The sequence below is a fragment of the Ceratina calcarata genome, unplaced genomic scaffold (genome assembly GCF_001652005.2).
Source record: "Ceratina calcarata isolate Rehan_Ccalc_2016 unplaced genomic scaffold, ASM165200v1 scaffold517.2, whole genome shotgun sequence".
Lineage (NCBI taxonomy): Eukaryota > Metazoa > Arthropoda > Insecta > Hymenoptera > Apidae > Ceratina > Ceratina calcarata.
In genome coordinates this window covers 540,281-567,493 of record NW_017176301.1, presented here as the reverse complement: position 1 = coordinate 567,493, position 27,213 = coordinate 540,281, and the positions used below count along the sequence as shown (strand labels likewise).

The window sequence follows — 27,213 nt, the reverse complement described above, 5'->3', positions numbered from 1 at the left end:
TGCCAAGTAAATTGTTGACCTTGCTCCTTTGTTACGTGTAACGGCGTGTTTTACCGGCGTACCGACGCGTATCATCTCGCGTGATTTTGTGCGGCGACGTGCATCTCCGTGATTTTCTCTCCGCGATAAGAGATGCCGGCCGAAGAGGAACAGAGTTCGAATTTTCCAAGCAAAATTTAAGGATGGTAGAACGATTAACGCGTTCCGGCGCATCGATCCTCGATCGAAAATCGGCGGGCAACAGCGAGGATTTTTTCGTTCACCGAACCGTGCCTCCAGTAATTACCGTTTGACTACGATGAACGTCGCGAAAGTGGAGCTCGTCGAGTCGACTCGTTCGTTCGTCTTCTTTTTCTTTCCGTTCGTTCGATAATTACGTTTACGTCGTCTGCGTTTTTAGGATCGCGACTCGTTTAATTTGTCACGGTTTCCCGGTGGAAAGCGACACCGACTGCTGTCTCGAACACTGTTTGTACGTACAATCAAGCCCGTGTTCCCACACGACGGGTGGCGTAACAGGAGAAATGGTTTTAGTTCGCGGCAGCGAACTGTCCGCTGGCCAGCGAAAGCATCCTCGCGGGCGAGATAACAGAGAGACTCCGCCCACGGTCTTTTGTCTCGAAACTGTGTCGACTCCACCCTCGCCGGATATTGTGATTTTAATAAAAACGACCTGTTGAGGGTGTTTCGAGATATTGCCTTTCTCTCATAGCCTGGCTGTTTTCGGTGCACAGCTGAAACGGTGACGATAAAAAATCTGTTTACCATGTTTATCGTTTGACTGGTTGATGAGCGTGCAGCAGCAGCAGCAGGCAGGTAAGGCGTGACGCGAAACGGACGTAAGGAAGAGGTGTACGGCTCGGGCAACGTAGAAAACAATGGTCACAACGGGTATTTTACCCGAGCCGTTATAAATCAGCCGCGACGCAACGCACCGACTGGAAAATACGATTCGCTGTAAAAAGGCGAGCACGGCGAGCAGCCTGTCCTTTCTCCCACTCAGCCCAATCCCAGCGAAATCTACCGCTGTTCCGAGAGTCGATCGAGAAGACGGACGCTTTTCTATTTTGCCGCAATACACTCGCTCGCCGACTCCCGGCGAGCTTCGAGATTGCAACGGCTCGCAACGGGGTTTAACGCGAAATTTATTATCGGCGCGTGTGTGCGCGCGCGCTCCTCTCGTACGACGAAGAAAAATAATCGCTTTCTACGCGTGGGTCCCGCGGTACGTGGGCGGCAGCAGACGAACTCGGGCGGATGGTAGCGAGAACGTATCGCGACGACTGTATTATTCTCTCAAGATCTTGTGAATCGTTCGAATCGGTTGTCAGCCGTCGTTGTACACTACTGTCGACTTCAACGACGAACGAAACAGGGTGTTCTGCAAACAGCGTTCTCTTCAGAGAACTGTGAAACGAACGAAAGAAGAACGAAAGTCGAGAGAGGAGAAATGACAGGGTGAAAAATGCGATTTGCACAGTTGTCCATGATGGTCATATCGAAACGGTATACGTTTTCAATGGGTTTCATCGTCGGCAAAAATTCGTTTATCCTTTCGGGAAACGCGCGGAATTGCAGCTTAACGACTTTCGGCACGCGCGAGCGATATTCGAGGAATAATTAAAACCGACCCCCCGCCATCTCTCTGACTCCGTTGTCGCCACAGCCACACTTTCTGTATGTGTGTGCGCGGGCGCACGTCTCGATGCGTGAAATTTTATTTGCTGACGAACGGGAATGCCGAGTTTGCTTCTGCAAATTCTTTGCCTACGCCGCGCCGCCGTCTCTCCTTCTCGAATAAAAACCCGAGTGGAGTACGGAAGTTTGTTTGCTCGCTTCGAGAGAGCTAACGTTCGTTCATTCGTTCGTTCGAATCTCCCGAGGCCTCTGCTTCGACGCGGAAACGTTCCTCGTGGCGTATCGTCGTGATCGTACACGTACGTTTCACTGTGGTCGCGTTCGTTTCACAGAAACGTTTAAAAATGACGGGGACACAGGTACTCGGTGTTTCTAACTCGCGCGACTAGAAAATGCAGTTTTTATTCGACCCAAATTACCGCTGTACATACTACGTTTTAATTGGACTTACTTACCAGCTACGCGGTCCTTTCCGGCTGCATTTCCAAATGCGTTCGTTCGATGAACCATAATTTTTATTCGAATTCAAGAGGACGGAATTGCCAGGCTCTCGACGAATTCGGATCTCGAAACGACGATCGAACGGACGATTAGTCCTTATTCGATGATCGCCGTTTCAACGAATCGGCGAGACTTGTTAATTAAGCTGCACCCCCGTTCCCTCCCTGTCAGGATTCGAAACAGCTGCTTTGCATTCATCGGCCGCGAGCCATTCATTATCGAGCTGCCACGCTCCGTCGCCGACCTCGTTATCAACCTTTCCAACTGGGGAACTTGATTTTCTTCTCCCAATCGTCCATAACGACGTTCTGCACGTACGCGTGTAATAATTTACACCTACGAAACTGGTGAAGGAAATCCGAGATCGGAAGGAACAGACGTCACGCGAGACGCGACGCGTTTCGTAGGGACGAGAACGAATTCGGGTATTCCGTCCGCTGCCTCCAGTACACGGGCACGCGTGTTTCGGATGCAAGTAATTTGGTGTGTCTCCGCCGCCAAAAGAAGTTGTTTCCAGCATCATCTCCGAGAGACGAACGTGCCATCTCTGTATTGTGTGACACGTCGAATCGTTTAACAATTTGTTAGAGAATCCGAGAAGGAGAACAGGTTTCGGCCTTCGACGATTCGTATTCGGAAACCAGAAGCTTAATCAAGAACGTAATTAAGGGAGCTTCGTCGACCCGAGAAGTCGGAGTCGCTTAAACGGTCGGCACGATCGAGGAAACGATACGAATTTCACTCCGAGTATCTTCAAAGCGGAAATTAAATCGAATTAGGCCGGGCGTGAATCGAAGCTATGTCGTTTTTCGACGACGAACCGGATCGACGTGTTTGGTTGTTCGGTTTCCGAGCGAGGAAGAAAAGAGAAGAGCGTTCGTTGGCAGCGAACGAGTCGCGTGTCGTTCGCACGTTCAACGATCGAGTAACGAGACGAGAGTAACGCGAACTAACGTTTCCGTTGTCGCTTCACTGATTCGGCAAATTGTGATGCATACCCCGCGGGACTGGCCATTGCCCGATCATCGTTCGAGTCAACGAGAGAAAAAATGCCTCTCTCTCTCTCTCTCTCTCTCTCTCTCTCTCTGGAGATACGATCCGATGAACCAAGCGTGGACCTCGTTAAAAGTAGAAGCGTAGTCACGTAGAGCGCCGTCACGCTGTTGAAATGTTGTTTAAGGAAATTCCAGAGGTGCTTACCGCGACCTTATTTCACGCATCGCGAGAATCGGTTCCCGCACACGGAATCGATCAAAGTAGGATTAAGAACGATCGGCGAGCCGCCGGGAATCCTTACGATCGTCTCGGAACCATCTGCCGATGGTTAATTTTCCAGAATAAGCGACGAACACGGCCGCCAGCCAGCCAGTTTCCTCGTACACCCAAGTACGATTCGACTCGACTCGAATCGAATCACGCTGCGGCAAACAGTCTCGAGAAACGGAACTGGAAATTGATTAACCGACGTATGCGGTCAAAACCCCTGGGGTGGATCGATATTCGATCGAGTGCCTCCCGCCCCGTCTCGTCTTCTCTTCATCTTCTTGCACCGAACGTTCGGTCTTTTAATTGAAACAACGTTGACCGTGAACGTTCGCCAGGATGCTCTTTCTGAAAAAGGAAATTGCATCGGAACACGGACTCGGACGTTCGACGTTCGTTTGTCGTGCGACTGGATCGTAAATTAAATTTCACTTTTGTCTGCGAGGAGAACGAGGAATAACGGGCGAAACGTCTCTTGGAGATCGATCGTGTTAAATAAAAAATGATCACGAAGAGAATGTATAAAATTCCATTTTCATTTTGTTGAAAGAGGACACGTGGATAGAATGAAAAGAAATGGTGGATCGATCGACGAGTGATTCCGAAGTGCACTCTCGGTGATCCTCTTTTTCCAATTGCGATGGAGCATGGCAACGTTGATAACGAACGGCGCGAGACACGACGGCCGATAGCGACGTGCATGGACGGAGGAGTACAGTGGGTCGGCCTAAATACCAGAAAGGCTTTGACGTTCATTTAACGTGGCATACACCAAGGGACAGGGGTGGCAGTTTTCAATATGTTCAACGCGAAGAGATCCCGAACCTTCGGGCACGGAACAAAACCGGCGCGGTGGCGGCGCAAGGTCCCCGGCTCGAGATTAAACCGGTGCATCGATGCCCGCGGGGAAACGGTGCATCGATGCCCCGGAACGGCCGCAACGGATTGAATAGGGCGCAAACGTGAGGCGTGAATAGGTGTCACACTGTGCGAGCGTACGGCTGATCTCATCTCGTTTCGAGCAAAAAACATTTCGTACGTGGCAGGCTGGGTAATTAAAAATCAGGTGGACACGGTGGAGCCAAGCGAGCCACGTTCATTTGTTCAGAGAGGATCTCGTAATCGAACGCGGTGGAGATGTTCGGCCGTCCAGCGAATTCGACGAGATTTTCTCAGTGAAGAGAAAGGAAGACTTGGTCGTGACAGCCGTCGGAAAGCTTACCGAAGACAATGGAAACGGTTGACGCGCCCGCGCCACACGGTTCTTTTATCTCCGCCGACGGAGGGGAAAAACTCCGGGAATAATAGTGGCCCAGTATGCAAAAGAGGGTGGGAACAAAAGACGAGCGAGGAGCAAAGGGAAGTGAAAGCGGGCGCATCAAAGGGTGGTAAGACGGAAGAGAAGAACAGCCAAGTTTTCCTTTGCAGCGACGGTTTCCTAACTATCCGTGCCGCGTCTTCTTCCTTTCCGCTCGGTGCTCCAATTGTTTTCCTCCGCGTGTCGAGTGCGCGAACCCTGTTGGACCTCGTGGCCCCGTGTCACCGGATGTTAAGATGCAGAAGGAGGCGCGTCCCCTCGAAACGACGGAATAATCGATCCTCCCTCCGTTGTCCAGTCTCGCCCGCCTTTGATCAGTCGTTGCTGTTTCGCGTTGGTCCGACCGTCGGAACGATTCGAACCTCTGGTCGAGACGAGTACGCGGAGCATACAGTGGATTCGCCAAATGGGGTCGATTCGAGAACGAATTATTTTCCGATCGAACTGCGCGACGTAAGCACGCGATTCATCTCCCACCAAAGAGGAATAGCATGGACCGCGAAAAGAGTCGTGATACACCGTTATAAAGACGAATGGTTCGCACGTTTCACGCTCGTCAAGCTCTCGGCTGTGACGAGTAAAAAAGTTTGCGAGTCCCGTCGAAAAAGCTGATCGAAATTTATCGGCCGGCTCCGTGGCCGAGATATCGACGCGGCAAAAAAACAGATTACAGGTGTGGGTCGTCGAATATACCCTGAAATAAAGGTGCACGCACGCGGTGAAACGTTATTTCCGTCGAAAGGGTTCGTTCGTGACTGGCTTTTATAGACCCTTGGGAATCTCGACCTCGAATCGCACGACCGTCCACGCGCGTACCTGAATAATCTTTTCTCACGTACACGCTGGACCGTACGAGATTTTCTCTGCACCAGTGATACACAAATCATCTTGGAACGAATCGTGCTGTGGATTCGTTGACGAATCATTTGGCACTTGGACATCGATACGGGAAGTGCATTTTGTCGTTTGATTTTCGGAGTGCACGGTCGATGATGAACGCGAGTCGATCGTGAAACGTGATATAAATTCTGTCGGGAACGGAGGACGAATGGACGCGTAGTCGGCTTCGGTGAATTCCATTTTCAGCGTAAGAAAATCCCACGATACTTGGAAACGGGAATAAAAGCGAGGGGAAGAGATACGTGTTTCGTAGACACCTCGTTGCTGCTCGATCGGAAACTCGATTTTTCTATCGCGCAACACGATTCCGTTACTGCAATTGAAACACGGAAGCAAAGGACGACCGACGAATAAGAAAGAAACTTTTCATCCGACGGGGAAGAAGAGTGGGGACGAGAAACTTGAACTCCCAATTTGAAACATGGTGTCAAATTATAATCTGTGTGATACGTGAGATTTTTCTGGATTGCCGCCGCTGAATCCGAAAATCGGGTACAGAGATCGGGGGACGTTTAAATTTCAAGCTGCACCACGATCAGATCCTCTTCTCGACGTCCATTCGGTATTTGCATACACCTACCGGTGGGCGGAGATGATCCCGAAACGAGCAGAGATCCACTTGAACCGGGTAAAAAGTGACGATGATCCGTATCGATCTGAAAACGGTCTCACGACGTCTGAACTGGAAGGGTCTCAGGATGACGAGGGCGACTCGCTTGACTTTACGGCGAGTTATATAAATCCGGATCACGATTATACGTGGACACACTCGCGAAAGCGAGAATTCGAAATACGGGTCGGAGGCTCGATAACATGGCTCTAGTGAAATTAGATCGCAGGCAGCTGGCGCAGTCGGTCTCGTTAACTGCGGGACTATGAAGCAGACAATGGTGGGCTAAGTAGCAACAGAATCGGGCGGATAATGATCGAGCCGACGTACTCCTTCGACGGTAACTGAAACGAGAAAATTCCAAGCCTGTGCAGACACCGAGGAATGGATTGTCTAACGACGTGTGTACGTAACGTTCGACGAGAGGAAGGGAAGCGAAAGAGGCTGAGAAAGGGAGAGACGGTAGGAAGTAACGAGCTCCAGTTTGCCGAGAAATCGAGCCAAACGCGAGCCGCGGTCTGCGTGAAAGAAACGGGCCGTCAAGTTAACAGAATGTTCACTGCCATTACGCGAAATTAGACGAGGAACGGAGGCCAGGGAGGGAGGGAGGGAGGAAGAAAAACAGACGCGAGGGCGGACGCTGTAAAACGTGAAGACGAAATAGTGGCAGCACAGGGAGAAATTGTTGGAAGAGAAAAATCGAGGGAATGCGAGAGAGGAAGCGGGAGAGGAAGCGGGAGAGGAAGCGGGAGAGGAAGCGGGAGAGAGGGATCCGTCCTTCGGTCCTTGCCATTTTCGTCCTCGACCCGAGAAAAGCCCGCATTAGATGTCCTTTCCACCTCCCGGGTTTCGTCCTCCCTCGCCCTTCCACCCTACCTACTGGCCTGCTTTCCAACCTCGTCGACGCAAACCTCGTTCGTACCCCTTTTACCGCGGCCACCGCGACGCAAGTAACCAAGGTAAGAAACGCGGACGAGAAAGAAGAGGCGAGAGCCTCGTAGACGAGGAGGTGCGAATCAACGAGGAAATAATTTTAACCAACGACTGATGGACGAGTATAAATCATACCGATCGTTTCCTACTGGACTTTGCTACTTTACAAAGCGTACGGATATTAACGATAACTCGTACACTTTCACGGCTTACGATCGGAGAAAGTCGTCGCATTTGAATCGCTCGCATCGTCGTGCGAATTCAATTTCCGTACGATAGAACAAAAAGAAATCGTTGCTTTCCAGAACGGTTTGCGCAAAAATTAACTATACCGCGAAACGCTTGCGTACTCTTGTTTTTAAACGTGACTCACGATTAGGCGAACAGTGATACTCGTTGAGCGGTTCTTCTTCACGCCTGCGTACTGAACGTTTGTCAAGGTAGCTCAAAGTTTTTAGCACTTTCGAAACTCGGATCGTGACTCGATCTGTGAACCGGAACGTTAACGGAAACCAGTGTTCTCCTTTTAATTTCGACTCTACTAGCAAATGCATCAAAGACGCCATCATCATCAGACGCCCATTTTTTCGACAGAAATCTGTTTATACGTGAACGGCATCGTAAAAAATTAAGGATGCGCGATCGTCCGATCGGGTCGTTACTTTTTATCGTGGTCAGCGGAGGATATTCGCGTGAAAAGTGGCCGTTCGATAATTGTCGTACGATAGCTGCGCGGCACATGCCGCCGTGTCTGACGCTTCGCATACGATTAGACGTAACGACGTGATCGTCGTCTATCCTTAATTGCCTGTCCGTTAGAAAGTGATTCTCGAAGCTACTTTCCTCATTCAATTCATCAAGGCGAATCGTAATTTCGTTTTATAACTAACGTAATTTTGGTTCATACTCGATTAGTGTATCGCGAAACGAGCCAGAAAATGTTCATCTACTTGCTAGACCAGTGAGTGAATCGTGTCGTAACTGTTCTGAAATCGTTCGGTTCGCCTCGTTCCGAGAGCGTTACGCAAAAATAGTTTGGCAACGCTATAAAACGTAATCAGAAAAACAGCATCGTCCTAGCACCCTAGCTGCACGGAAATGAGTCACAGCGAACGAATTCTTGCTAAGGAAGAAGATCGTTATCGCGCGTGAAAACATTGAAAAGACTCGTTGCGTAACGTGGCAGATTTGTGGAAACCGGCGATCCGGACGATAAACGCACTCTTTATATTGTACAAGCGTGTGCCTAATAGATTCGAGAAACGAGAAACATATTTAGGATCTTTGCGGCTGATAGAAAAGGAGAAGCAGGAAAAATCTTGCGGCCGCGATTAATCGCGTAATGCCGTAATGCTCGCGGAACGACTCTGACGGCCAGGCGAAAACAATGTTGGATCGTTGCGTTCGCGTCTCCAACTCTGCGGGCACCGTTTCTCCCCGAGAAACGAGAGCGAAGTCGACCGCGGTGTTACGCGTGGGGAAAACTGCTGGGAAACCTACCGGCTGCTGACTCTCTTTCAGACAAGATTCTTCCTCTTCGTAACCGCGCCGATTCTTTCACGTTTCCGTTTCAAGAATCCGACCGCGCTCTGTCCACATTTTTCTCCTGTTTCTCGTAAAACGCACTCGAGCCCCGTCGACGCGTTCTTCTGCTACTGGTAAAACAATCCGAGATCCAAACACACTCTCCTCTGTCTGTTCGACCCTGCGTTCAAGCGTTCAATACCGCCCTCGCAAGCAGGGCACCGAATTATCGTTCGAACACGTGCTGGCTCGTCGAACGATTTTAGTGGCCAGAGGTAGAGGGAAACCGAAACGGACGCGTCCAATATAAACGGCGGCGTCTCGGTGAACTCGGTTCGATCGTGCGTCGACCGACGTCTGACTTGGACGAGAGCCCGGCTGACGAAGCGGGCCAGGGACCGGTGAAAATTATTCTGCCTCTGCTTCCCTGGGAGAATCGCCAACGGAACGATGGCGAGCCGTCGCGTGTCGCGTCGTCTATCGATCCTCGAGCGCGTACGCTCGGCTCTTGTTCACAAACGCACTTTCATACGCTCGACAGGGACACGCCCGGAGAACGCGAACTTTCGAGAAAAACAACGAGAGCCGTGTTCGCCTCGCTCTCGTGGTGGTACGCGTGGGAGACGAGCGACACGATTTCGCGTCTTGACGGAATCGTTTCAACGGCGCCGTTCGAATTCAACGGGACAGAGATACGACTGTTTCGCTGAAAGACGAATTCTCCGAGAAGAGTTTGTGGACGCGCGAGTTGGAATTTTACGAATGCCATGACGGACACGACTCGTGATATCGTGGTAACGATCGTACGTTTCTCATCGGGGCGATTCGCTGAAACCGTTGAACGGATCGGTGACGAACCACGGTCGGTTTGATCCGTCGTTTGTCCAACAGGTTCGAAAACTGAAAGAATCATTACAGATATCCACGGTCGACGAGTCGATCGCGAACGGGTGGAAAACATTTTTAGTGACTCGCAGCGTTGATCGTCATTGACGAGAGGCTCGAGTATCCGGATTTTCGTCGGACGACGAGTTCTCATTAGCGCACGAGTGCCCTCCTCCGTTCTGTCGGGTTACGTCGAGTGCCTGTTACTAATACCCGCGGAACGTTCGACGAGTTTCGAAGCGAGACGCGTACCCATCGAGAACACCAATGAGGATGCGGAAAATTGCACGATGTATGATACGCTGACAAAACTCTGGCGACCATCCAATATTATCCAATTTTATACTGTTTCAATTTCACTGTCTAATCGCCTGATCGAACGATCGGTCATTTTCGATCGATTCGATTGAGTCGGGCGGCAAAAGTAAACCACGTAGTAAACAATTTAACAAAATTAACGGAACAATTACGGTATAATCTTTGCGTCGAGTTCCTCGCGTTTCACGGTCGTTCGGGCAAAGACGTTGTCAGCACTCGGGTCGATGAGACCGTGTGATTCAATTATCTGACAAACGGCACCGATACGCGTAGACCGCGCTCTTCTCTCGTCCACGCTCGTCGGCGGCACGCGCGAATAAATTCGCGTTTCGCGTCTATAAATTCGTAGTAACTACCGCGGAACGGCCAATTTTATCCTTGACATTGAAGTCGACTATCGACGGGAGTATGAAATCCTGTGACTAACGCCAGCTATTATTTCTTGTAACGGCGACAGGGATTTCTCTACAGCTTAGTAGTAACTTTATTACTTTCGTTTCGAGTTTAACCGTTGAATTTATTGCTCCGTCGAATCTGCTCACTCCGTCGTTGCAGCTCAGATGGACGTGAATCGTGGTCCAAGTCTCGCTTGGCTATGTATAAATACTGATAATCTCGTAATTCCACGACTCTCGAATCGACGAGTCTTTAACTACCGATTCGTTCGATTCGTCCGGTTGTTTTTTATTTGAAGACGAGAGCTACCACGCGTTAACAGGTAACGGTGAAAGACAGAAACTTCGGGACGTATCTCGCTCGAGTTTCTCGCTCGTCGCTCGTCGTCTCATCGTTCCGGGCCTTCAGATTTAACCGCGATCCCGCGGCGCGTTTCGTGAAATTTTAAAGAGATGCTCACTCACCGCTCGATCTTCTCCATCGTGGTGGGATGCTGCAAAATGGTCTGCTGCCCGGACATCTCGACGACGCATTGTGTGCCGAGTTCCAGCTCTGAAAAGTAGAACGAGCGTGAACATTGAAAAATCCCTTCGAAGCGATATGCAGATCCACGAGCTTATTCATCGTTTTACGAGCGACCGTGATTCTGTTCCGTGAAACAGCTGAATATTTGCATTTTGTGTTCTGAACCCGCGATCAAGTTTCCACGTCTGCCAACGATGTCAGACGCGTCATCGTCTAAAGGCGACTAAAAATACACTCGAGGGTACACTCGAGGGGATTCGTCTGATTACGAGTTTCCAAGTCTGTTCAGCGACTGTTGGTATTGTTCGAGAGGCAAGTTTTGAATGGCCGTGTCATTTTGCATGACACGTTCGAGAACTTGGCGGCCTACCTGAATTTTACACCGAACCCGTTTAACGAACGAATATCCCGTCCAAGTTCCCGTGGTCCTACGAACGCGCGCCGGCCCGTAAGTGGAAACAGTCGGTCTACGGTCAGACACGCTTCTGTGCTCGACCCGACGAGACGTTCTAGCTTCGTATCGAGGCACCATTGCCAATACTTGCTCCCGCTAGATCTAGATCGACGTGTCCAGTGAGTAGTGAGCGTAAATAGTTTTTCTCTGCCGTAGATCGTCACGTAGTTCTCATTGACGATTCAGAAGAAGAGAAGCGTGGACGAAGGACGGGAAAGGCAGACGGCTCGGATGATCGATACGATTACGCGAGGCAACGGAACAGAGGGTAAGAAGTAAGAAAGCGTAAAAGCGGGGGGACCAACGCATCGCGAAGCGCTCGGTCTGAACGAGACGAAGCCGTGCACGATAGCGCGACAACGTCTTATGACAGTCACGAGTCATAACGCTCGTTCGACTCTCCGCGCGCATACGTAATCGCTCGAGCCGGAGCAAATCCATACTACATGTATACGGTACATGTAGTAGCGAGCGATCGACCTCCCGTTCGCTTCTCCTTTCTCTCTCTCTCTCTCTCTCTCTCTAGCATTATTCAAACGGGTGTCTATCGCGACTCTCGCTTCGCCCGACCCGATCGGATCGATACGAGCCTCTGTGTTCATTCATGACTCGGTGCACCCGTGGGACGCCCTTCTTCCGCACGCCAACCCTTGAAAAGTTTACATTTTGCCACGGGGAGAAACTTCTCTTTCGTTGTTCGAAATCGGAAAAGTGAAAAACTAAATACCCACTAATACGTAGCCTCTCAAGATCCGATCTCGTTAAATTTTCAATTGACTGTACGAGGATACAGACATGTATTTCGCGTGGAACGATGCTTCTTAGGAATGGATCAACACGACTGGTCACCGACTGCTGTTCTCCAGTGATCGAGTCGTAGGATCGCATGTTCCAGCGGTTTCATCGGTCGACGAGGCATCCGGTAGGTACTTAATTAAAAGCTTGGACGCGACATCGCTGGTTTCACTGTGTGTCGTTATAAGCACTATACACGATACGTCGCTTTACGTCTGTTGGTCAACTGTATCGTCGACACCGTTCATAGAGGCAATTTGGAAAATTAATTAAACGATAGTAGGCTCCGTAGGCAGACGACTCGATTTCCGTGAATCGTGTATCACAGGCGAACGACGCGTTACGAAATTTATTTACGAGACTCACGATTACAAATCAGAGCTCGATTGTTTTATCGTACGATGATACGTGTACGCGGAAAAAAAATGTGTTTGAGCGATCAAGACTTTATCGTTGACTCCTTCCCCTGGTTCGAGCGTTCGACGTTTCATACGCGATGCGTCACGAGAAATTTTCCGTGAGCAACACAGTGTCGTACCACTCCTTTCCTGGCGTATCGTCTATTCTCTCGCTCGTATCCTCGAAACAATGTCGGTCGGTGGTTCAAAGGTAAAAATGAAGAAAACTCGAGCGAACAAAACCAAAGAACCCTCCTCGGGTTCTAATTAATTAAAGGAACTACTCGTCGCTTCTCTCTCCCTCCACTCTCGCTTGGTTCTAGGCCGAGGGAGGCACAGCCGACAGACAGAGAAGGAATCGTCGAACGAACTAATGAAAATTGAACGAAACAACTAATGGTACGTATTGATTGGCTCTTGGCGAATCGCTTCGCCCGACCCGATCGGATCGATACGAGCCTCTGTGTTCATTCATGACTCGGTGCACCCGTGGGACGCCCTTCTTCCGCACGCCAACCCTTGAAAAGTTTACATTTTGCCACGGGGAGAAACTTCTCTTTCGTTGTTCGAAATCGGAAAAGTGAAAAACTAAATACCCACTAATACGTAGCCTCTCAAGATCCGATCTCGTTAAATTTTCAATTGACTGTACGAGGATACAGACATGTATTTCGCGTGGAACGATGCTTCTTAGGAATGGATCAACACGACTGGTCACCGACTGCTGTTCTCCAGTGATCGAGTCGTAGGATCGCATGTTCCAGCGGTTTCATCGGTCGACGAGGCATCCGGTAGGTACTTAATTAAAAGCTTGGACGCGACATCGCTGGTTTCACTGTGTGTCGTTATAAGCACTATACACGATACGTCGCTTTACGTCTGTTGGTCAACTGTATCGTCGACACCGTTCATAGAGGCAATTTGGAAAATTAATTAAACGATAGTAGGCTCCGTAGGCAGACGACTCGATTTCCGTGAATCGTGTATCACAGGCGAACGACGCGTTACGAAATTTATTTACGAGACTCACGATTACAAATCAGAGCTCGATTGTTTTATCGTACGATGATACGTGTACGCGGAAAAAAAATGTGTTTGAGCGATCAAGACTTTATCGTTGACTCCTTCCCCTGGTTCGAGCGTTCGACGTTTCATACGCGATGCGTCACGAGAAATTTTCCGTGAGCAACACAGTGTCGTACCACTCCTTTCCTGGCGTATCGTCTATTCTCTCGCTCGTATCCTCGAAACAATGTCGGTCGGTGGTTCAAAGGTAAAAATGAAGAAAACTCGAGCGAACAAAACCAAAGAACCCTCCTCGGGTTCTAATTAATTAAAGGAACTACTCGTCGCTTCTCTCTCCCTCCACTCTCGCTTGGTTCTAGGCCGAGGGAGGCACAGCCGACAGACAGAGAAGGAATCGTCGAACGAACTAATGAAAATTGAACGAAACAACTAATGGTACGTATTGATTGGCTCTTGGCGACGACGGCCCACCCGCGCCAACGGTCGGCGAACTTTCACAGAAAATTGTGAAGAATCTCGCGTGAAGAATGCCGCGGGAGAATCTCGACGAACGTCGGTATCGTTTCGTTTGACTTCAGCTGCCGAGCCAGGTAGACAGGTGGTGGTGGTGGTGGTGGTGGTGGTGGTTGGAGCTGGTTTCGGAATTGCGGGACAGGACAACGGTCGCCGACCAACGTACGAGTAGCAACGTTCACGAAAATGCATTTCGCATAATTCGTTTACAACAGAATTCGATCCAGAATGGACTTGCACTATGTGATTAGAAAGCAACGTGTAACGTTTAAAGAATAATATTTGCACGTTCAGAATTTTTAAGCGTAAAATCGAAAACCCATGAAATCGACGCGTTAAATTCCTGTTGGTGAAGCACATTTGTACGATCGTGCATAAACGGCCGCAGACTACTTATAAATGCAGTATCCGTGCGCTCGTCTGGTTCGTGTTCCCCGATACGTACGGCGAATAGGATATGGCGCGCGCATTTGGATGAAGAACCCCCGCGAGAACCCCCGCGAGAACAGATCGAGCGGCTTTGATTAAAACCGAGTCACCCGGTTCGATTCAGAGCCATTCGACGCGTGAGTCATGAGAACGGAATAAAAATATCCTTTCGCGATTCTTTCCATTAAGAATTCTTCTCTCGAATCGCCCTGTCTTCGATTTTGCATCTGGTCTGGAACGTGCGGCGAGCGTGAATTCTCCTTGATAAAACCGGCACGTAGCACGTTTTAACGAATCGAAATAGAACGATGGAACGAAAAGGGGGATCCTCTCATGGCCTATGGGAAAAGGGCCTGCCGTCGTGTACGGACTGGGTGGAAAATTAACTCGGGTCGGGATAGGTTTCACGATCAAAAGATGAGAACGCACCGAGCCGCGTCGACGCGACGTCGTCGCGGTTTCTAATTTTCTCGCAGACATCGAGCGGTGTCCAACGACTTTGCTCTTTTTAGGTCGACGATGCGCAAAAGAGATGGCGAGCAAATTGGAACATGTTCATTTTTTAATTAAGCCGATTCGTTCGTCGTACCTATTTTTCTTATTATTCCTTTCACATCGGATGAAGCGTTCAACACGCCGTACGGGAACGATCGAGCAATAAAAAGTCGTGACGATTCGCGCGAAGCGCAAAGATGACGGCAGCGGTCGTATCACGATACGAGCGATCAGGTGACTGATAAAGAACGTTTGTCGGCTGCTGATGAACGTCGATCGGCGACGCACGTCCACGTATACGCGTTACGATCCCCTGACAGGTTCGAGGGACGGGGTAACGCAGGAGGGTGAACACGGATCGATGACGCGACGAAGATGGTGCCTGACCGAGAGACCTGACCCGCGATTTCAACGAGTCGTTAACGTGTGCACGGAGCCGTGGGTAGAGCGAACGAATGTTTATGGGGACGTCTGTTACGTTTTCCGGTAACTCGTGTTCAATGAACCACTCCAATTGATCGCCGCGAACGATCGCGTCCGTCTAAAATGAACTTTTTACGCACGACTCGACGAGTGTGGCACGAGCTCGCCCTTCATGGAAATTCGTTTCGCGACGAATGCCAGCGGCGAACCCTCTCAAAAGATTGGCGAGCCGTTTATATTTTTGGAACGCACACATTGCTACCGTGAACACGGTTGCTCCTATCTCGAGATTTCGAGTGGTGCGTTATTTTTATTTTTCAACGCGAGACGATTCCATCGTCGTGCGAAGGATGGCGAATCGGGCCTGCGCGCACTCGTCCCGAAAACGGAATCCCAACTGTCCGTCGCGTTCACGTTTATAAATTTTCATATCTCCGTAACTCGCTTCTGACTCTCGAACGCTACGAAATTCTATCTTACGTTTCACCTAAAAATCATTGAGACGAGCGACCGGCGGCGACGGCGACGACGACGACGACGACGACGATTCGTAACGTCGTACGAAAGTTTCGTTACGATGCATGTAAGTATTCGTTTCGACGTTGATCACGACCGAAGCTTAATGTTATTGGATTCGAAATTCTCGACGGATAAGACATCTTACGTCGGTCGCGCTTTGCAATGCGATCAGAGGTTCTTATCGGTTTCGTCGCTCGCTGTGACGACCAACACCGATAGTAACGGTGTGGGGGCTTCTTAACAAAACACGAGTTATGCTTCGGTTACTTTCGCTGTGACTCGAATTATCTTCTCGAGTTGCCCGCGATCCTTGGACGACGTATTCTCGAATTGGAACAAAAGGACTCGACGATTTCTCCGAGAAACACTGTTCACTCGTTTCATATCGTACGAGAGAAGCGGTACGTTATCGATTTTCAAAGTGTACGAAGTAAACAAAGCTTAGCAATATCTGATAATGCTTATCGCTAATGAAAAAGTCTATCCCGTTCCCCTCGTTCAATCTCTCTGTCGTCGCGATAAACCTAATGGACGCGTCGACGGGTGGCGCGGATCAGTTAAATAATTGTTGGCACCCTAAACGTACGAAACGACCGATAAGTACTGAGGTCGTGTGGTCGAGGTCGAAATCGATCGATCTATCATATTAGCCCGTGAACACATGATCATGACGTGTCACGCGCGCGGCTACCGGATGTATAGAGAAGAACCGCGATCTTTCGTACCGTTCACGTATCTCCGTCTCTGTAGAGACGACTCCGGAAACTCGAAATCGGTAGCTTCGAACTCATGGAAATTTTCCACGGGATCGAGCGGCTCTCGTCGTAGGATCGATCCTCTCCGATTTCCAGGGTTCTGGCCCTGGCGGACCGTTGACACGCTCTGACGTATTACCGAACGTCGTTTGAAAATCGACACTATCGCTATTTTCGTTTTATTTCCGAATTGGAAACGAACGGTCAAGTCGGAATTGTATTTTCCTGGAACACGCTCGCTCGGAATAGTTCTGTTCCAGCGATGCACATGCATTTTTCTCAGTTACAATTAATTTAATTCGAGTAGGAACGATGCGAAGCAAAGGCCACTCCTACCTTACAGTTTACGAACCGCGCCGAAATGGCCTCGGGAGACCGTCGTGTGTTTGTGAAAGGCGCGCAATCGTAAGCAGAGACGGTCGGGAAGTGATCGACGGTAGAAAATTTCTCGATGCAAGATTCAACGGAACATAATTTGCTAAACATCGGACGCTCTTCTGACGTCGAGTTCCCGCGCATGCAATTTTCGCGTGACACGAGCGATCGGCAGAACTTTGAAAGATCGGCGAACGAGTGGCCGCGATCGGGGAGTATCGATCCCCTCTCGCCCGAACGCTTCCGAACGGTTTACTTCTTTTTTATTCCTCTAGTTGTCCGACGACGACGGCGTGTAATTATCGGGGAAAGTGCACTCCGTTCTCAACAGCGATGCCTGTTGACGATTCACGCTGTTAGAAGCCGTGTGTGCACCGTCCACCTGACACACGAGAGTCTTTCGTTTCTTTCGACGACACGTCCCGATTTCCTCTCGCGCTCGACAAAATAATGTTCGAGCGGCACGCGGCAGAGAGAATTTGACGATCAAACGAACACGACGAGGACGACGGTACTACCTGGCAACTGTCGACCCGCGAAAATTTTGAACGTGCGACAACGTTGCGAACGACGTCCACCGACGTCGGCAGGTGACAAAAGTCACGGCCGAAGGGTAATAGCAACGCTTTCGAACGGCGATTACCACGCACGTTAACGATGCGCCGATTAAGAGACGAGTCGCGGTTACGTCAAATACGATCGTAAACGAATACACACGTGCCTCTAACTAGCCACCTGCGACGGCTGCGACTCATGAATCGAGTCGGAAACAGCCTCCCGAAGGACGCCCTCGTGACAGAAGTCAAAACCAGAAACTCTGGTGTCGGTCGTCTATTCGCCGAAAGGAAAAAATACGTACGGGCAACGCGACGACTTTGTCGGCGCGAGTCACGCTTTCACGGTGTTCACGTATTGATCAGATTTAGAACGTAACGTATGGTCGTCAAGAAAGTAGCAGTACACTTTCGGAGGAACGGAAACCGAGATCGAAGCGAATAATAAAATTCTCGTTAGTCGTCCATACTGAGGCGAGAACAGAAGCAGTACGTTCGAACTATCTCGTCTGAACGGATTGAAAACATGTGACTCGCGTTGCTCTCCGCTTAACAGGTAATTTCTCGATGCAAGATTCAACGGAACATAATTTGCTAAACATCGGACGCTCTTCTGACGTCGAGTTCCCGCGCATGCAATTTTCGCGTGACACGAGCGATCGGCAGAACTTTGAAAGATCGGCGAACGAGTGGCCGCGATCGGGGAGTATCGATCCCCTCTCGCCCGAACGCTTCCGAACGGTTTACTTCTTTTTTATTCCTCTAGTTGTCCGACGACGACGGCGTGTAATTATCGGGGAAAGTGCACTCCGTTCTCAACAGCGATGCCTGTTGACGATTCACGCTGTTAGAAGCCGTGTGTGCACCGTCCACCTGACACACGAGAGTCTTTCGTTTCTTTCGACGACACGTCCCGATTTCCTCTCGCGCTCGACAAAATAATGTTCGAGCGGCACGCGGCAGAGAGAATTTGACGATCAAACGAACACGACGAGGACGACGGTACTACCTGGCAACTGTCGACCCGCGAAAATTTTGAACGTGCGACAACGTTGCGAACGACGTCCACCGACGTCGGCAGGTGACAAAAGTCACGGCCGAAGGGTAATAGCAACGCTTTCGAACGGCGATTACCACGCACGTTAACGATGCGCCGATTAAGAGACGAGTCGCGGTTACGTCAAATACGATCGTAAACGAATACACACGTGCCTCTAACTAGCCACCTGCGACGGCTGCGACTCATGAATCGAGTCGGAAACAGCCTCCCGAAGGACGCCCTCGTGACAGAAGTCAAAACCAGAAACTCTGGTGTCGGTCGTCTATTCGCCGAAAGGAAAAAATACGTACGGGCAACGCGACGACTTTGTCGGCGCGAGTCACGCTTTCACGGTGTTCACGTATTGATCAGATTTAGAACGTAACGTATGGTCGTCAAGAAAGTAGCAGTACACTTTCGGAGGAACGGAAACCGAGATCGAAGCGAATAATAAAATTCTCGTTAGTCGTCCATACTGAGGCGAGAACAGAAGCAGTACGTTCGAACTATCTCGTCTGAACGGATTGAAAACATGTGACTCGCGTTGCTCTCCGCTTAACAGGTGTAACCGCAGACTTTTTTCCAGTCCGACTTCTTCTTCTCGTACGATCATTAATTACGCGACAAGGTGACTGGTGAAACGTCATCGTCGCGTTATCGCTAACACCTCGTAACAACTCGTTTGCTCGAGCATTGACGCAGCTGTTTCTTTCTCGAGAACAAAAGGGCATTCGGCGTTATCGAACGGACCGTGGCAAAGTGCACCGATTCTTTTTATCGAACGCGTTCGGCCAGGTCGATCGAGACCGAGCCCCAGGTTAGTCTCTGGCGAGCCTGATCGATCGAAATTCGATGCTCCAAGGTCGTTCGGAGCAACGTCACTCCGAACGTTCTGGTCACATGTCTGTTCCTTGTCACGCGGTTCCACGGTAGCTCCGTGAACGTGCATACATAGTTGAGCTATGGACAAATCTCCGTTTGAATTCGCTTGGAGATTTTAACGAGACCCGCGTCCTTGAGAGGACGTCCTACGTCTACGAGCCACGGGAACGAGGTAAAAGGTGACGATGTTCGGAACAATGGACCGTGCGACTCTCGATACGTAATTTTGAACAAAGGAGCGACGAGTGCGACTGGTAAACACACCATCGGGCAAGTGGATCCCGAAAGCTTCGAGCCGTTCACGATTCATCTTGCTCACGTTTCCCCTTTACGGGCCGCTGAACAGCGATACGGGCGCGAGATAAGGGAACATGAGAGGCGATAACGAGGCCCGCGTATCGCCGCGGCAGGTGAATGAAAATTGCGGAGCAGACCGATCGGCCCCGGATGGGGGAAAACGTCACTGTCAAAACGTACTTCGGTGGTGGCCAACGGTGTCGAAGGTCGATCTCGAAATCGTTAGACGCGATAACGCGTTTACCACGCCCGCGCACGGCAGTGGTGAAACAACGGTGACAGCGTCTAGACAACGGCGATACTTTTAAAGAGCTCTTACCTCTGCGATTGAACGGCCGGACCCGCACGGCAACCTTTATCTTATCCGTAGCCATGATTTCACACCGGTAACGCGCACTGTATGTCCCGATCACACGGAACTGCTACGACGCTTTTGTTTGCACAGGTTACGATATTCACACGATCTCCGGTGCGCTACATTATTCTCAACCCATTCCGCGAACCTTTCATCGTTTCAAACGGCACTACGACTCACCGAGCCGATGACACACTTCGCCATATTGCTTCTAGCTCGTCGTCGTGCGTCGTGCGCCAGACGACGGATCGCCGTATCGAGTGAACGCGCTTCTGTGAACTGCCACCAGGCACGCTGTCACGGTTGGCTGTATTCTGCGAATGGTCGCGAGCGTCACGTCGCGGCGACTGGTCGGATTTGGCCGCGGTCGTGTGCCACCATGTGACATCTGACGGCCGGCAGCCGTACTAAGGTCTGCTAATCGTTGATCGAGAGCGGCAGCACCGATCGTAACTTCGCGCCGTAACGGTACTATATGTTTGTTGTCAATTTTTGTGTCTGTTTGTGTCGCATATGGCAGCATATGGGTCTCGCGTTGCAGACGTCGTGAAAAATAAATTTTCGTTTCGTTTCAATGAGAAAGATCGATGGTTGATGGGCAACGAATCGCACGAACATGATCATTAAGCTTGCGAAGATAATAAGCTGCTCTTCGGAACATCCATCCTATCCCGCCTCTAATCTGTTGCAACGTAATTCAAAAACGTCATGGCGAGTGGCAAAGCCTGGAGAGATGCTTGGCACGGTAATTTTCGAACTGGCAGAATCGTGCTGCATCACAGGATTAGACATCGGCAACTATCGTAGTTGCGTGGTAATCGTTTCTGCTTCCACGTCGTCGGAGCCTGACGTCTGGACTCCTGTCGCGAACCATCAGTTCATGACGAACGACGAAGCTGCCAATGGTAAGTTCAAGGACCAAGTAGAAATATTCACGAAGAAAGAATTAAATCCTGACACGGTAAAGATGAAATTCGACCGCGTCAAAGTCACCTGTATGCAGTCGGCCAATTTGAAAGAGTTATTCGGCTTGACTTTCATCACGTTCAAAACGGAAGTGGTCGTCGACTTGGGATTAGACGTTTTTGGGAGATTTAAGTTGAAACAACCGGAGGAAGATAATGGCAGGTCACCTGCTACCGATTTCAAACACAAGTATTTGAAAATGGTCGTAGAAAAGAAAACGGATTATAGAGGCGAATTGATCTCAAAGATAAAGGAGACTGGCATGAACAATTTTGTTAAACGGCAAGAAGAGAACAGGGAACCGGCGAAGAGGCCGTTACTGGAGAAATTGGAAGCTGGCAAGTCGGAAGAGGTATTTGGAAGTAAGAATAAAGACGATGAAAAAGTTGGAAATGAGAGACCAGTGAAGAGAACACCGTTTGGTGACGTGGTGCCTACGACTTCATCTAAGGAGAACGAAATGGATGAGAAGGATGCCCGCAAAAATGGTGCGCGGAATCGTAATCCAAGAAACGGTTGTTCGAGTCCTGCAGATAATAGTTCGTCGAAGGGGAATGCGAATAAAAGAAAACTAGATTGTTCTCGATGCCAAGATAAATCGGAGTACGAGGTATGCGAAAATTGTGGTAAATTGCCAGAGTCTAAACAGACAAAAAGACCGGGGAACGTTGTGAAGAAGAACGGTGTGAGGCCAGAAAAAGCGGAAAAGTTATTCTCAAAACTGTTCGAAGGCGTTTCATTTTCGCTCAGCGGATACGTGCATCCGCAGAGAGACGAGATACGGAGAAAAGCACTCGACATGGGCGCAAGATATGTCGCGGATCCAAATACGAGTAATAAAAAATGTACTCATCTGATCTGTGCTTTTAAAAACACACCAAAATATCAACAATTGAAGGGACATTCGAAGATAGTCACACATAGTTTCATCGAAGATGCGTACAGGGAGAAGACGAGGTGACGCACATCGTACAAGTTCAACACGATGAACGAGTAATAATGCATGACGAGTTCACGTTTCTTTGTAATATTTCCAGATTTCCGTGGAGGCGTTACGCTTTGGACGGCAAGGACAAGGCCGAACCTGAGAGCGAAGAAGAAATTACAGGTAGTTCGTCGCCACCCAGGGAAACTAACGTGTATGAACAGGATACTGATTCGGATTCGTATTACTGATCGATCGTTCCTGTGAACGGCGTCGATACGAACGACTGCTGGTACAGAATTCGACGTGTACATAATGAACATGACCATTTAGAATGTTAACTAGATTTCACGCAATGTAACTTGGTGGAATTTCGTGTATCGTTTCTTTTTTTTTTTTAAAACGCAATACATTGTTTTGTAATGAACGTGTGTTATGCCTGTTTCGTCAGCCCTTTGCCGTTTGTAGCTCGGTCGGAGCGGCCACAGAACGGTAGGACAACGGAATTGGAATAGTGAAATCCAGATGTCGCTCACAGTGAGATTCGTACGACCGAAAGACATTGGAATAACGGAAATACGCGTTGATACGCGTGACGACGACTTGAGCCACGCGCTTGTCCATTCTCGTTCAAATTATTGTCGAGATTCTTCCTCTCGACTCCGTCGAGTAAAGTCCTATTGCCAAAGACAAGACTACTGTCCGGTAGATCAGTCTTGAGGGAAGCACTCCAACGTGATTGCTTCTTTCTTTCCTCGCCAATTTCTACGGTTTAGAATGAACAGGAAGGTCGGGGGCCTGGTCGAAATCGACCAAACGCGCCTTGGTAACGCGGATTCGGTATCGTGATTCAGCTAATTTCTGGCAAAGAGACGGAGCTGGTCGGATCGAGTCGTACGCGTGGAACGAACAGACGCGGGTCACTGCACCGACGGTCGCGAACAAAACTGACCCCTGCGATTCGCGTGTAATTTGCGAGGGCTGCTCCGTCTATGCCGCGCCGATCACGTTTTGTAATTAAATCCGGGCCGCCGGCAATCCGGCCGCTGTCTGAAACACTGGTCGCCGCTGTAATTGGAACGTCCAGATGAAGCTGCTGAAGTTTTTGCTCCGTTACTTCCCGCCAGGTACATACGTGTGCCTGCTGTTTCGGTGAAAATTAACGCGCGTCGATATCCGCGAAAACGTCCGACCGACTGCCCGGCTTCTTTTTTCCGCGTCTCTCTCGTGTTGCAGGGCTCGCGTTGGAGTACACACAGGGCGGAGTCGTCAAGACGAAGATGATCGACCTCCTGGATCTGTCTGCTGAGTAATTGAGAACAATCTTGAACGCATACGTGACCGCGTGTATCCCTTCTCTCGTCGATGAATTTTTTTTTTCGATACAATTTAGTCGCGCGAACATTTTGCGTAGCTCGTGCACGTACATACGAGTAGTAACGGTACGAGACTCGACGGAAGGAGACAGTCGCATGCCGCGATCTCGTTTAAAAAGAAATCGCGCAGGTCGTAGGTGTACGGTTGCTCGGCGGGAAATAGACGGTGCCTAGTGTACGCCTGGTTTTGCAGAACGGACGTGAGGGCATTAGCGGAGAGCATAAAAGCGGCCGAGCCGGTAGTAACCGAAAGTGTAACGGAGCAGTTAGTGGAGACCTTGCAGAAGCTGCAAGCCAAAGTTTGCGACACGAACGCGAAACCCTACTACAAATACAAAACGTTGCAGACCCATCTTCTACCTCTCACGAATATCGCGTTCGATAAACTAGGTAAAAGGTACTCTCGATTAAAATCGTATTCGAACATAGCGCAAAATTTAATTCACCTTCTTCGTCGCGTGCAACTTGCGTAGATCTTGCGAAAAGATTCGAGACAAAGAACAGTGAACGACGATCAAACTTGGGAATCTCACCCTTTCCGAACGTAGCGCTCGCAGCATCAGCACGTGTCACGCTTAAGTGCAGCGATTAAAATAAGCATCGAGAGAAGACGTGAGAAACGAGTGAAGTAACTTTTACTAGTCCGAGAAACATTTTCCACCAGCTATGTTGATGCACGCTGTCCTTTCCAATTCTGCGACGAGTGGAACGAGCTCCCAAAGTTTGACCATCTGTTACTCTGTACGTTCTCGAACAAGTTCCGACAAAGAGAGAGGGTGTACCCCCGGCTTATCGCTTGGCACCGTAAAAATAAATTCTTTTTAGCAAGGTTGCTTGCAGATTGGGGATGTAGGGGACCGCCTCCTTTTAAAATCGTATTAGAAACTACACAAACTGTAAGACGTAATTATCGTTACGTTTTACCGCGTCTTTTCCGCTTCTTAAACGAATTTGAAATTCGCACGAGATCTTCAAGTTGAGACGACGTTAGAAGTTCCTCACGAACAGTGAATAAATGAGATCTGTTCGACAGATGCCTGACGGGCAGCTACGACCGGACGTGTAAAGTTTGGAACATCGACAGTGGAACGGAGCTTCTTACTCTCGAAGGCCATAAGAACGTGGTCTACACCGCGTCTTTCAACAACCCAGCCTCGTACGTCTCGTTCGAGCATTTGCCCATCGTGATTCGTTCGTTCGTCGTCGTCGTCGTCGTCGTCGTCGTCGTCGTCGTCGTCGTCGTCGTCCGCCGGAAACGTGAACACGTTTTACACGCTTACGCACATTTTCAATTAAGGCCTGTTTCACCGTCGAACCGTTTAAAGGAAACGTCGACCTTTGCAGGGATAAAATCGTGACCGGTTCGTTCGACGCGACTGCGAAGATCTGGTGCTCTCGAACGGGCCATTGCGTGCAGACCATGTGGGGTCACAGCGCGCAAGTGGTCGTCGCGAAATTCTCACCTAGCAACGACAAAGTCGCGACGGGCTCTTTGGACGCGACGTCGAAAATTTTTCAAACAGAAACCGGTGAGTACACGTCCGCGATCGAACCGACCGTGAAACTGAAATTCGTCCACTGACACTGAACATGAACGTCCGTAACGACAAGGCCGGGAATTGGCGACGCTGAGGGGTCACACGCAAGAGATAGTCGCCTTGCACTACGACAACGACGGGAATCAAATGATAACGGGTTCGTTCGACGGTACCGTCAGCATCTGGGACACGAGGACCGCCAGGTGATTACCAGGGTTACGTTGAGTCGCGTTGGCAACGCGTCACGACGAGTAGAAACTGTTTGAGAATGATCGGTCGGTCAGACGTTCCGATGTGTCTATCACAGCCGTACGAGCGTGTTGATCGGTCATCGAGCGGACTTGTCGAACTGCGTGTACAATTTCGATTGCTCGTTGATCGGCTCGTCGTCGATGGACAAGACGGCCAAAGTGTGGGAAACGCGGATGAACAGATGCTTGGCCACTCTTCGTCGACACGATGACGAGGTTCTGGACCTGTCCTTCGACAATAACGGGAAAAAGCTGGCGACCGCGAGCAGCGACACCACTGCTCGCGTCTGGGACGTGAGCAGTAGTTTCAAACAGCTCGCTTGGATGAAAGATCACCGGGACGAGGTCTCCAAAGGTTGACGAAGCATTCGAGAAACATCGTCGTCGAGAGCAGACGTTCGACGCGTGAGAGTCAATGAAAAAATTGTTTCAGTCTGTTTCAGTCCGAACGGTCAGCAGCTGTTGACAGCGTCCTCCGACAAGACGTCCAAGCTGTGGTCTCTGGAAGATGGACGGTGCGTTCAGACCCTCGGGGGCCATGCGGACGAGGTCTTTAGCTGCGCGTTCTCATACAACGGCGACACCATCGTCACCGCTAGCAAAGATAACACCTGTATCATCTGGAGGTGACTCGACTGGTTTCAAGCGTGTCCTTAGCTCTTGCTAGTTGCCCTGTTCGTCGCTTACGTTATATACTTTTATGTACTTTAAGAGGTATGTTCGTCACGCTGTTTCTGCGATACGATTCACATTGAAGACTACTACTTCGAAAACGAGTTCCGCTCGGCCCGATCAGGGTTTTGAGAACATCTCACCGATCACGACGTTTGTACTACCGCTGTTGCATGTTATGTTTGTAACAAATTAATTCCGTTCGATGCTTGCGGAACCGTGTATTTCGCAATTGTCGTGCACACAATATTTGCGACAGCCGACGTTCGCTCAAAAGACGCAAGGAAGTCGCAAACACGGTGTCTCGAACTTGTCGATGGACGATGGCGTTACCGTTCATGCGTATAACAAATCCGTGAAGCGGAATAAATATCGTTGGACGATCGTTGGCAATAGCACGATACCTCTGCCGTCCCCGAATAATGATCATGAACAAACTTGTTAAATTATAACGCGAAACGGTGTCGCGAGCGCGGTACGATCGTTCAATCAAAATGAAAAGCAGTGGCAGCGTTTTACAGCGGAACGTGAACGGAACACTTGTCGGAACGTTTATTTAACCTTTTGAACCTTTAATGGTTCCTCGTCGCCGACACGGTAATTGAAGCAACGTATCGCACGAGGAATCGTGTAACTGTATGCACGTGGTCAACGTTATCGGCATACTTTGCCGGTGACCGTGACCGAAGGACGAGACAATCTACTGAAATTCATGGGTATGCTCTCTACCGAAGTCATCAATCCATGGATAATTATTGTTTGCAAGATATGTCATTGGTTTTGAAACGCTGAAAGCTTGTAATTTAGAGTGTTCGATAAAGAGAAACGAGGCCGTAGGCCGTAGACGATAGCGCGAACTAGTGAAACGTAATTTTTAAATCGTCGATCAATTCGTATAGTGTAATAACGAAAATTGCGATTAAACGCTGCCCGGTTCGGCTGTTATCCGATGCGGCTGGGAAAAGCATAAAAGCTGACCAGGCTTCGGGCTTTTGATCGCACGAGTCGGTATCGGACGCGTTCTGGCATGGTACCAAGAATTACGCGCGTTCCAACTTTTAAAACGGCATCGAGATAAATTCAGTTTCGTATCGGGTGTACGAAACAACGTTCAGGCCGTTTACGCACTACACTGGATCTCTACGTCGAAGTAAATGTATTAGAGAAACTCGTTCGGGTCTGACTCAGATTATTATCTAATACAGTTGCCGTCCCGATGTCCTGCTGCCGGACATCTGATCTTCGATGTTCGCTCTTGTGTATAGTATATAGTTACAACGTTACAATTGTCGAAATAAAAATTTAGTAGTAGTAGTAGTGTAGTCACCGTGACATAAGAATCGAATTTTGCTTCGTCGGCGACTG

At 49.6% G+C, this 27,213-nt stretch overlaps 3 protein-coding genes across 15 annotated transcripts in view; 2 read left to right on the top strand and 1 right to left on the bottom strand.

Annotated features, from left to right (window-relative positions):
* The window catches only part of LOC108628361 (Kinesin heavy chain 73), a 49,655-nt gene extending 29,244 nt beyond the window's left edge, over positions 1 to 20,411 (bottom strand). For 8 of the 11 annotated variants that reach the window (XM_026816411.1, XM_026816414.1, XM_026816415.1 and 5 more), the window contains exons 1-2: positions 20,085 to 20,410; positions 10,751 to 10,838 (exon numbers count right to left, since the gene is read on the bottom strand). In XM_026816411.1, coding sequence (XP_026672212.1) covers positions 10,751 to 10,838; positions 20,085 to 20,139 — 143 coding nt within the window. In that variant the 5' untranslated portion in view covers positions 20,140 to 20,410. Of the gene's footprint in view, positions 1 to 10,750; positions 10,839 to 20,084 lie in introns of all 11 variants that reach the window. The other 3 variants (XM_026816416.1, XM_018030215.2, XM_018030217.2) reach the window with 3 other exon arrangements.
* A 164-nt stretch (positions 20,412 to 20,575) lies between these two features.
* XRCC1 (DNA repair protein XRCC1) lies at positions 20,576 to 22,438 on the top strand. The gene is made up of 2 exons (XM_018030157.2): positions 20,576 to 22,043; positions 22,124 to 22,438. Exons 1-2 carry the CDS (start codon positions 20,737 to 20,739, stop codon positions 22,260 to 22,262), a joined length of 1,446 nt encoding a protein of 481 aa, XP_017885646.1. The 5' UTR covers positions 20,576 to 20,736; the 3' UTR covers positions 22,263 to 22,438.
* Positions 22,439 to 22,532: 94 nt separating this feature from the next.
* On the top strand, positions 22,533 to 27,165 carry LOC108628332 (dynein assembly factor with WDR repeat domains 1). 3 transcript variants are annotated; one of them, XM_026816420.1, is made up of 9 exons: positions 22,533 to 23,138; positions 23,248 to 23,320; positions 23,581 to 23,784; positions 24,421 to 24,543; positions 24,732 to 24,916; positions 24,999 to 25,128; positions 25,233 to 25,531; positions 25,610 to 25,802; positions 25,889 to 27,165. In XM_026816420.1, the coding sequence occupies exons 1-9, from the start codon at positions 23,099 to 23,101 to the stop codon at positions 25,929 to 25,931; spliced, it is 1,290 nt and encodes a 429-aa protein (XP_026672221.1). In that variant the 5' UTR covers positions 22,533 to 23,098; the 3' UTR covers positions 25,932 to 27,165. The 3 variants fall into 3 exon arrangements, with proteins under 3 accessions (XP_026672221.1, XP_017885652.1, XP_026672222.1); XM_018030163.2 differs by having other exon boundaries at positions 25,610 to 27,165; XM_026816421.1 differs by lacking the exon at positions 25,889 to 27,165 and having other exon boundaries at positions 25,620 to 25,740.
* Positions 27,166 to 27,213: the final 48 nt, after the last annotated feature.